Source organism: Teleopsis dalmanni, chromosome 1 (genome assembly GCF_002237135.1).
Source record: "Teleopsis dalmanni isolate 2A chromosome 1, ASM223713v2, whole genome shotgun sequence".
Taxonomy (NCBI): domain Eukaryota; kingdom Metazoa; phylum Arthropoda; class Insecta; order Diptera; family Diopsidae; genus Teleopsis; species Teleopsis dalmanni.
This window is the reverse complement of record NC_051846.1, coordinates 22,459,980-22,472,633: the sequence shown is the minus strand read 5'-3', so window position 1 is coordinate 22,472,633 and position 12,654 is coordinate 22,459,980. Positions and strand designations below refer to the sequence as shown.

Genomic DNA, 12,654 nt, shown 5'->3' with positions numbered 1-12,654 from the left:
AGTCTTGTTAATAATTTTTTGACAGTGTAAGTACCAGGTATCGAAAGCATGTCCTGCCAAATTTGAAGCGCAGAATCAGCGCACCTTAAAAGCTATAACATACATCATTTAAATGTGTGAAATTCGCTTTAATTTCCAAACCATACAAAAAAATTTTGGTTTTTAATAAATTCATTAATTTATAAAGAACGATTTATTATTCATTAACCTTAAATCTAAAAAATTTATAGATAAGGTCTTAACTTAAAGAACATGCAAAGCAAGGAGCTAGAGTATATATTGATTTAAACATTAACAATTTTTCGTAAACATTGACATTGTGCATTTATTATAAAATCATAAATTAAAAATAATACACTGCAATTTCGATTTGTATATAATTTTCTAAATTTTTCTTTGCTATTTTTTATTGTCAAAGTGCAAATTTAGAAGCAATTATAGTTACTCTGTTAAACTGAACTCATATTAATTATAAAATAAGCTTATTGACTCCAACCATGCTACTAATCTACATCTAAGTTTGCTCACACGTATGTTTACAATAAAAAAGCAAAATTTTAAGTGCAAGCTAACAGCACCAAAAATTACAAAAAAAAGTACAAACTAACAAAGGAAGAAAATTTGCTGGCTAACAGTATTAGAAATGAGGCAAAATAATTTACAACAACGAAGACAATACAAATCGATGGTATTTTGAACTTTTCTACAGATACAACTGCGATATGTAGCTGATTGTAATCATGCAATAAGGTGTTGAAGGCTCTTGCAGATTGTTGCTGGAATAAAGATAAGGAAACTATACTGGACACATTGAAAGCAACAAAACGTTTTCTTGTAGTGTAGATCCCACAACTCTGAGAGACACAATGGAATATCATACAATTGTCAGAATACAGTTTTTCGAATTGTAATCATCTACTATCGCATGTCGTCTGCTGACCTGTTTCATCGCAGAATCTAAAATGCTTCTTTAATAGGAGATAACTGACTGCTGTCTAAGCGATATCTTGGATACATATAAATAACCCTATGATAACATTTTTAGTAGAGCACTTCTACCATGATGCATTCCTTACTTCATATCATGTATATATCGACACCTATTAAAATGCAGCTAACATCAGTACACATGGACTAACAGCCCTCCATACAAATGTAGTATCTACTTCCAAACCACGGTTACACTACAACAAACGACTCAATAGGTCCCCACCTAATATCTCCCGAGAAGAACGATGCCACAACAAAAACTGTGTTAGCCTAATTGAGGTTTGCATATTGCCATATGATTCGTTACGCATAAATGCATCAAATATCAATGTGTGCAACTTTACCTGCATGATGTCGCCCATTTATTCTCTTGTCCAATACACACATAACAACTTTAATATAATCAATTTTTCGAGCCTCCTTATTAAAGTTGCTAGATTTCTATGCTTTGATACAATTCAAATCATACCAATATCCAATCTTATTCGCTCCTCTCTCACACTTTCATCACCTACCTATGTTCTAACTCATGTATAGGTATTCATAATTTCTTTAATGTTCTTTGCTAACTATGACTCTGTGGACTACAACAACAATAAAACCACAAGCAAACTGTCACAACTAACAAAAACAAATGCTGCAAACAGTACTAAACACAAAATTAAAGTGCTAGTTTACAGCACTAAAAACCAGCAAAAGTTCACTGAAAAGTCAATTATCACTTCAAAAAAAAAAAACTCCAACGAGTATAAACTTCTTCGGCTTCTATGAATCAAGTAAAGAATCAATTTTCATTGTTCAAATCTAACGAACCAAAGGATTTTCGATTCAATCTTAAGCAAACTGTTTCTCCAGTTTTGTTGGAGTTTAATTAAAACAAAAGTTTCACTTGAAAAATACCAGATAATAAATTTCCGAAAATTTTTCCTTCTCAAACTACTCGAAGCACAAACAATTACAGTTGCCAAAATCCGAAAACCCATTCAACTGAGCACTGCAAAATATAGTATTAAATTGTCCTTAGGGGGCACGTACACAAATCTTTCTTAATTGCGCTTGCGAAGCAGCCGCCAAGAGCGTATCCAAAACCAAATTCACTTCACATGCTGCACAAACGAAATCAACACATGGAAACCCATTTGTGAATTTCATATTGCAACATTTCATTCCGACTTAAGCTCAGATTTTAGCGAACATCTCCGCTCTAAGTACGAAACATGCCTTAAGTATTGTATATTTCTGGCTTTTTGATTGTTTTAGTTGCCATTGTTTTGTTAAGTATATTATTGTTTCGTTGAAATAATCTTAAGCCCGATAAGCAACATAAATTATTGTTTTAAGTTATGCATGCGCCTAAAGAGATGCAATCAAAATTAATATCACTCATACGACATGTTGTACGCTGAAGTTATTTTATCTGTCACATCAGAGTTGGTTTCGTATTCAGGCTGCAATTTTTGACTAGATAAACAAAAGAAATAAAATATAAATATTATGTTTTGTTTTTAACCTTATAATTAAAGTTTCTGTGTGAAGATAATATGTTGAGAATTATGGATTTATAAATGTTTTGTGTTGAGAATAATTTATAAATATATCTTGTGGCACTTGTTACTTTAATCTATTAAAGTTATATAAATATAAATACATATGTAAAATAAATATGCAAAGTTGTATTACTTGTTATTAAAAAAATACAGATTAGAAACTAATTTAAGGTACTGTATAGTATATTGAATATATTATGTTTTATAATATTTAAAAATTCTGTAATATATTGAAACAAAAGTCGCTCAATTCTGTTTCCTTTCTTTAAAAAAAATGGTGGTCATTACAATGCATTACTCATTTGTATACTAGAATACGCTAAGTGCCATGACAATTGTGTAGCTAATTAGGAAGCATTTAGTGACGCTCAATAAGCTATGTCATTTATTCTCTTCATATCCATATAGCACACAGTACTTGTTAGTTTAAGGAAATATGTAATACTATGAAAGTTAACGTTATGATTTCTATTCAGTATATTGGCAGTAACCAACCTTAGCAAAGGATAGAGACCGCATAAGGAGAGTTTCGCTCTGGAAATAACTCAAAATCGAACTGTTATGATTTAGAAAACACACATGTGAACATTTTTAAGCATTCGTTACTCACAGATACTATCTCCTACTCTTTTAAGCTTGTCTTCTTTTGAGTATCACTAGACGCTTATACATATATGTCACCAAAACCCTATAACAAGTTTAAAGCTTCTTTTAAAAACTTTAAGTTCTTACATAATTAGTCTTGATTGCAAAAAAAATGACATTCTGATTTATAACGAAATTGGACTCCTGTTTAGACATTATCTGTTGTCATTGTATCAGGATCTTCTTGCGCATCAATAATATCCATCATGTAATTTTCCATTACGGTTTCATACTGAATCTGTTCGACATAGGCATTACACTTTACAATCATAACACATGCATAACCGACAAATTCTTCAATACTACTCCAATTTTATATACCGCACAAAAAACTCGCGTAAAAACAATCGCATATAAGAAACCCCACTAAAAAAACGCTCAAAAAAAAATCGCACAGAAAGAGATAGCAGGTTTGACTGTATTTCTTAAAAATCGCTTTTGAGAGATACCAAAAAGCAATATTATCAACCTAGTGATTTGTACCCAATATTGTGACGATACTCACCCTAAACAAAGAATCTGTAAATAATTCTTAAAAATCGCTTTCACGAGAACTCCAAAAAATTTCGAAACAAATATCATAGGCCTAATAGAACTATTAAGAAAGAATTTATGAATCAGAAAAGCACATATCACAGCAATTCTCACTAAGTATGGTATAACACTAAATCACCAGGAGAATCCATATTTTATAACAAGAACTATTAAAATATATAACGAATTTGTCGGTGGTCTTTTGGTGGAACTTGTCACAGTTTCAACCTTACTTCTACCTATTTCATTTATTTAAAAGAAGTATTATTAAGTAATTATTTTTTTAGTATTTTTCATCTCCTCTACTTTATTTTAGAAATACATTTTGTAGCTTTCGTACAGGTAACCAACAATTTCACACAGTAACCTCATTTTTCTTAATTTCATTTGAGAACTTTTTAATATTTCTAAATTGCATACACAAAAATGGTCCCCTCTTGTCCCCCCACTATTCATGGATACACACACTATGCTTTGCTGTTTTTGATATAATTTTTAATTTTGTAAATTGCTGTTAAAGTGTTGGCAACCATTTGACATATACGCTTCAGTTGAAAGTGCTGTTGTTATGATTTTTACTTTTTGTTGTTGTTGTTGCTGTCGTCGTTGTGTTGTACTTTGCTTACGGGCAACTTTTCTTTATGAAATATTTCTTGAGTATAAAATTATGCACAAACAAGAAGTGGACGTTGACATGTATACGTCATTCTAGCACCCACCGCTACTCAACACTACAAATGTTGCTATCATCATCGTTATAAACATGTTTGTACACATGCACTTAGTATATAGCTGAACATTTTTGTTTTTTTTTTTTTTTGGTTGCGCCTTGATCAAAATAACATTTTATTAAATTTTTTAAATAATTTTTTTAATTAAAATTTAATAATTTATATGTACCTAAATATACATTAATTTTGTCTAATTGAGTTGCATGCTTATTAAGATATTTAATTATGTTGCACACAAATACTTGTGCATTGACCATGCCCAACAAAGCCCAACACACAAAAGGATACTTCAATGGTGCAGTGTTTTGCCCTTTCAACATAAATTGTTTCGTTTAACTTTTGTTACTTTGAAATTTGTGTTTCAGTTAGAAATTAAATTAAATTAAACACTTGTTGGTCAGAGAAGAGAACTTTCCAAACAGGAAATACTAATTAATGTTTGAAAATAGCAATAAGTGCTTTATTTCACCACTTCAAGTAACAAAATTAAACGTAGCAATATAGTTTGGACATATTTCTGTTCAAGTTTTAAGTATTTTGTAATGAGACATTTTAGCGGGCAAATGTACTAAAAAAAGAATGAACTTTTATAATTTTGCACCATTTCGACTAACTAAAATAAAGTAACTATTGATACCTCTTTGTAAGCCTATCTAAGTGGCTTAAAGAAATTTCTGTGGATTTAAAAGCACTTAAGGTGGTGTTCAAAATGAGCAGGATGTTTCAAATGCAGATACATTTAGTAATAGCTGATATAGCTGATAATCTATATAAGTAGCTTCAAAAATGTTGCACATCGATTAGAAATTTGGTTGATTAATAGTGAAATACAAAGAAAACTTCAAAGCTTAACCAACAAATGCCTGCGTTATATTTGGAGAATTTGGTGGCCAAGTAGAAATTCAAATATGTAAATACTTCAACGAACAAACCAAGAAGATAGCAACTAACAAGTCAGTTTATAAGGGCTTAATAACACTCTTTGTAAGCCATACAACCAAATATTCCACATAACTCTTCACTGGAACCCGCAAGGCAACAGACACAGAGGAAGATCACGTAACACCTGGAGAAGATTGATAACAAATTAAAACCGGTACTTGGATTACATTATGGTATATTGCTAGAGATAGAAATAGATGGAGATACTATGTAAAAAATCTATGCTTTTGATAGAGTATGGATAATAATAATAATACCTTTAGTAATGGCGATGATTAGTTAACGATTTAATATTGTTTGGACTTGCATTTTGTGTGATGCAGTCGATCATAAATGTTGGTCGGAAAATGTCAATAATGAGGATGCTATAGTATCGCAATCAGTTGGCTGATCTTCTAGTAAATCGGAAATAAAGTACTTTTGCACTATTACTCCGTTAATTATTCCTGCTATCAAATGTCTATTATTATTTTTAATAAAAATATCTTCAAAATAACTATCAGCATTTTCAAAACCTTCACCCGATATTATGCGTTATCTTCTTATTTTTCAGCTTTTCAATTACGTTGAGAATTTTTCAAATGCAGGGATGGTACATGAGACTCCAATTTTTGGTATTTTCTTTCATTTTTTTTCATTTTTTTTCATTTATTTGAGAATTATCAATTTCACTACGATTGTAGCAAAGACAAACATGTGTACGTTCTTTATTATTTGCTAAAAAGCAATTTCAAAAACAAATTAAATTTTTTATGATAGTTTTATTTAATAAAAACTAGCAACATATAATAAAACAAATATATATTTACCCAACAATTTAATTAAATTAATTTAAAATAAAAATTTTTGTATTCAAATTCAACTGTGTATTTAATGTTGCATTTATGTATTATTAAATTTTTTTAGATTTAAAATATTTAAAAAATTTATAAAAAAGAATGTTTTACAACCATTAACATATTTATGTAATATATTATAACATTCTCGTTACAAAATACTTAAGTTTGTTAAAATTTACTCATTCAAAAAGTACTAAGCTTTTTGTTACAAAAAATATTTTATTATATGTAATTTTATAGAAAAAATTTACGAACAAAACCACTGTGACGCTACACTTGTCTCATATCAGCAGATTTAAAATTTTGTTAAACATGTAAATTTTTTGCTGCAACTTTTACAAAAACATTTGTGGACTTAAGCCTCAGTAGCATACATGGTCTCTCATTCTAAAAAAAATTACTTTTACTTTAACACCTTTACTTATATGTTCATGCACTTCCCATACAAAAAAAAGGATACATCTATTTACATATATACCTATATATATAGTGTAAACGTTGTTCCGTTGACGTTAAGCTGTAATTTAATGCACCTTAATTCATGTAGCGCGATAGGTATATGACAAACTGTAGCACCTCCTAGCAAAAAAAAATTAATATGTTTATACTTTTTCTGTAGCTATCTTTTAACATTTATATAAATGGAAAAAAAATTAACTCTAATATGGTGGAGCATACAAATGACTATTTGTGGATATTACTCATTTTAATTCATGTCACTCATACGCTACGTTGATCCAAAAATTTAAGCTTTGTAGTAAATCTACACTACTTTTCTTTTCTTTCTTTTGTTTCCGTTCAGTTGAGAAATCCAGCTATATTATTAACTACTTCCATATGACAACATCAGCCAAAAGTTTTGGTTGCTTTGGTTGTTATGTGTCTTTTTGTTTTTTTTTTTTTGTTTTTTTGTAAATATTTTACCCTGTGGGGAAATTAAGAAACGTTTAAATGCAAAACATAAGCTGAAATCCCTTTACGATTGTGCAATTGTTGCTAGTTTGCTTGCTTTGTCCTGATACAGGATTTTTATGTTTTTATGTTTTTTCTGGTTAATATTTGTGGTTTTTGTGGCTTGTTTTTTATGCCATAATTTTATAACATTTTTTACATAATTGTACTCTTGTGTAAGAATGACTAAAACAAATAGCATATTCAGTTTATAAAAATATTACAAAATAAGCTAACAGATAAGCATATACTATAATTAGAAAACCCAAGAAATGGATTGATGTTTCCATTATATCACGAACGTGGAAAAAAAGGGATGTGTAATCAAGAAAAAAAAAAAGAAAATTGGAATCACAAAAGGATTTTGTTATTTTATGTATACGCAACTGAAATATTTTTATGATTTTCATTATAAATAAAATGAATTCAATTTCTGATATCTTTAAGTCTTAATCTGACAAATACTAACGATATGAATAAATGCGTCCAACCTTATCAATAAGAGAAGTTGTTATTGTACCATAATACACTCCTCATTGAAGGAATAAAATGTTCGAATTTTTTGAGTCTTGCTGTCTACACATTAATAGACTTCAACACAGATCATGTTTTGAAACAATTATTCAAATTTTTGTATTATAAGATATTTGTTATTTGTTTTGAAATACTAAGCTCTAACTCTTGCCGGAAGATGACTTTAGCTGAAAAATATTATAGTCAAAAAACTGACTTATAATAACCAACACTATCACAATCTAAAATGCTTTAAGGTACTTACAATCTAAAACGCTTCAATGATTAAATAGCACAATCAAACAATAAGGTCACAATAGACCCGACGGCCGCAGTGTTACATCCCCTAATAATAATAACAAAAATCAAAAAATAACCTAAGAATTATTGCGGAATTATTGACCGGTCACTGTAGATTAAATAATCCCCTATTTAAGTTAGAAATTCAATCCAACTCAGACTGCAGATACTGTAGAGAAAAAGCACGCGATGTGCTTAGGGAGTGCCCGACACTGATGCACAAGCAGAAGAAACTCGTACGAGAGTATTTCATGGATCACAAGGATCCAAAACTGGGAAATATAGGCTCTATTTTGTTTTTCATTAAAGAAATCGGACTTGGAGAAGCATTATAATCTGATTAAGGGGCACAATAGATCTTTTAGGTCACAGTTTACACTCCCTCTCTTCAGTAACAATAATAATATATCTCTGAATGCTCTGAAATCGTTAAAACAAAGTATGTTGAGTATGAAAACTAAAACTGCTTTATATTCAAGTAATTGGACTCCTAAACACCTATATCGTTATGTTGTAGCTGGAGAACAATTTTATATCACCTACTCCATTAAAAAACTGCAGAGATACACAACAGTAAAAGAGCGCTATAAATGTTTAATTCTGTGGAAGTCCACAGTAAATCAGAATGGCACGCTCTTAAAATTAGTGCAATCTATATACAATCAGAAAGATATATTATGCTTCAAACGATATTTCTCTAAAATCACTTCAAAATTAATCATCATCAAATCATGAGTTTTTCTCATTATCATTATTGAATGGAGTTATTGTTACAATAGATCACTCAAATGACCACAGACACTATTGAATGACCACTCTGACTCTTCTCGTCATACATTGACACTTCTTCACTTACTGACATTTGCCTGGGTTGCAGCTTCTTACTAGTGTTTAGTGTTGCCGCTTACAAACATATCCAGAAACAGTAGTTCGTTTAAAGCAAAAAGCGTTTTACTTGTGACCGTAAAATGAATGAATTTTATTAAACTGTAATATATTAAACTGGAATATAAACAATGTTTTGATTTAAGTAACAAAAACTGTGGAAAAACATCTTACAAACTGAATTAATGTCTCTAACATATGTTTCTATTACGATACAATGTGTATATAAACATCCTCGTTAGTGTCAGTCATAAAATTCATATTTCAGGTGAAAACCTAAAAATTCAAAAAAAAAAACTCAATTTTGCCGTTAAAATACTTAAATGACCCTGAAAACATTTTTTAATGTGGTGTGGATTTTACCAAAAAAAAAAACAGAATGAAGTCAAATTCAACATATTTCTCACCGATTTACTCCATTTACACACATCCTTACACTTCACTTCTCGATACAGACAGTTTTCAAGTCTATATAGCAACGAAAAAAATCAAACGTTTGCATTTTGGTCACGTACTGCTAAATAAATTCATAAAAGGCCCATGCCTGCTCAACTGTTCTTGGATTAAACTTTGACTTTTTCCTAATGATTATATGCACAGATAATCATAGCGTGTCTACGCAGATTTCTGCTTACTGGTTGGTGCGCTTATATGTCTACTCGTATTTGATCATGTAAAGCAATTTCAAGGTACAAGTATTTTGTATGGGAAGCCACAAGTTAAAGCAATCAACTGCCTTATTTAAAACTTTTTCTGCTAGATTAAAATACTAACACAATTTAATGAAGATTTAAGACAAATAAGACCAACATAAAAAAAGTAAAGCATAAATGTGCATATGTGTATATACCCACATACGTATAAGTGTAAATGGGTCGTAATTTAGCACAGTCGTATAACACAGAACATATATTACTTATAGCATAGAGCATAGAGCATATAGCACACAGTGCTGGTGGTATGCAAATAATTACTAGACTATGGGAATAAGGACAAACATTGTATTTTACAGCAAAGAAAATGCTATAATGGAGCAAAGTTACATTGTATTTAGTTGCACACATAATTACACACTGGCACATGCTAATACTATGTGTCGAGGGTGAAATTGTATAAAGTGTTACACAAAAAATACAAATAAAAAAACAATAAAAATCTGACTTTTGTACCTCCGCATATATATGCGAATATATATATCCTACAACAGAAGTGTGTACTCTGCAAATAACACAAAAAATATTGCAAAAAAAAAAAACAAAAAATGAATTGTATGAGCACCTGACAATTTGCACTTACATTTATTCACATTTGCATACTAACACACTAGCATAAAATTCATGCTAACAGATTTAAACATAATAAAAACTGTGTATGAATGCACATTTAACAGCTCAAAAGGACATAAAGTTAAAGAAAATGTTGCATACTTTCAGTTGCATATTTTTAGTTGCATAAATTTTGTATGCAAAATGAAAACATGCAGAGGAATAGAGGAGTAGAGGAGCAGCAAAAGAAGTGCGTACGAAATTTATTTATTTTATGCATAACAATTTATATAGAATAAAACAATAAATAAGAAAATACTATTTTGACAAAAACAAATGAAAAGTTTATATATGTGTAAATATATAATAAACATAATATAAAGAAATTCTTGAAAAAAATGTTTTGCAAAGAAAGAAATAACAATGCTTTAACATATTGCACAATTGGTGGTAGAAATATATTTTAAAATATGTACCTTAAAGCGCTAAAGCTTTCTGTAAATAAACAACTGTAGCTTTAATCAACTAGTTTTGACTAATGCAGAATATTTTATCAATTAATGTTTTATGGAAGCAGCCATACTCCGCAGAGATTTCAGGATCATTTTATACATGTTTGAACATATTGTTAATATAATATCAAGAAGTACTAAAATAAATTTTATTGGAAAGAAAGGAATAACAGTGCATTAAATCACGGCATAATTCGTAACAGAAGTGTATGTTGTATGGAGGCATATACCGTAAAGTCCTAAAGCTTCCTATAAAAAAGCTGCTGTAATTTTAATTAACTGCTTTTGACTAATTCATTATGTTTTATTAGTGAATATTCTGGTAACGCAGTTACACTCTACATAGATTTAAGGATTCTTTGATCAATTGCAAAGGTTTTCGTATCAAATTCTATCAGAATTTCTTATCTTCTTCAAAGCGATCTAAGAATCGACTGAGTGAAAAAGTATATCAAGGACAGAGCCCTAAAACTATTTAAAAAAGTTGATACGTTGCCCAACCTCGCTCTAACAACCCTTAAGTCCACCTCAGGACGTACAGGAAGATATGCTGATTTATGGTCCGTCATCAGTTAGAAAATAAATAAATGATAATGATTCTAGTATAGTTAAAGTTTGGTGTGGGGCAGGAATAAGCCCCCCAGTCACAATAGAGTAAAAATGCGCAATAGCACTAACTCAAATCACAACAACAACAACAACAACAAATGTCATCAAAACTAGTGATTTGTAATATATGATCTACTCAGTTTATATATTTTTATATATTTATTAACAAATTTATAACGTACTTATAAATTATATCTAATTAAAATTTATACAAACTATAGCTACTTCGAATTTGTATAATATTCATCAGTTTCAGTTAATTGTCAATAAACAAATAATTTAACTATCAACCTAAACTATTCCCATCCATTAGACCTTCTCCGTCAATAGCAAAACCAAAGCTACATAAATGTAACCATCCCCTGCAATGATAGGGTATGAACATTACCACTATGTAGACAGAGACCTATTAAGTGGAGTTTTAAGGCAACAAAAAAAACAAGGCACGAACAAATTAGAAGCAATGTGACTTTAAGACAATGAACTTTTCTACTAGGCAGCCTCTGTCCTCATTCTTCAGTTATTGAAGACAACAAAACTAGATAAGAATTTTTGAAGAGTCACACAATAGTAACAGAGAATAATACAACAAAACCCTTAGTTGCAATACTCTCTAATGAAAGGCAAAGGTATATCTCTTACCTTTCATTAAATCACATCTATAACTATCAATCCCTCGTTGTAGTAGGTCACACCTTGAAAGAGTCCTGATTGTATTGAGGATAGTCATTGGTGCCGTGCCTGCAAAATATCTTGTAATTGTAATTTAGGTATAGGTATATATAGAAATGTATTAACTTAAAAATTTTTATTTTGTTTATAAAAATATAATAAATGAAACATAGAAAAGTTATAAATCAAAGGTTAGGATATTGTAATGTATTAAAAATTATTTTAATATATAATTAATAAAGAAAACTTAAAGTAAAGATTTTTTATATTTTATATAAACAATTAATTTATAAATTTCGTTTTTTAATTACAGGATCATAAATTGAAACATATGGCTGAGTTGCAGCAATCTGTGGTTACAGATCAGGAAACACGTCATCAAATACAGACACAAATTCTACAATGGGAAGAGAATTTGGAACGTTTACATTGCGAACAATTCCGCTTACGTTGCTATATGGCATCCCTACAAAGCGGTGAACTACCAAATCCAAAGGTAAAGAATTTTTATTCAAATTGATTGGATCTTAATATAATATCGAAGAAATTGTGCTAACCTTATGAGTGATTTTTTGTTAATAGAAGTTAGTTCTTCTTAGGTGACAATAGTATTTTTAAAAACTTTCCCGAATTAATGAATGAAAAAGATAGTATATTGTGTTTACAAATTCCTTAGTTTCGTAGAAGGTCACAATAGAGTGTTTCCTTTTTCGTCGTGA

At 29.9% G+C, this 12,654-nt stretch overlaps 1 protein-coding gene across 1 annotated transcript in view; it reads right to left on the bottom strand.

Moving 5' to 3' along the window:
* Positions 1-2,142, bottom strand: part of LOC119678179 (protein still life, isoforms C/SIF type 2-like) — a 16,333-nt gene extending 14,191 nt beyond the window's left edge. Inside the window, exon 1 of the mRNA XM_038089881.1 lies at positions 2,026-2,142. Coding sequence (XP_037945809.1) covers positions 2,026-2,142 — 117 coding nt within the window. The remainder of the gene's footprint in view (positions 1-2,025) is intronic.
* Between the last annotated feature and the right edge of the window lie 10,512 nt (positions 2,143-12,654).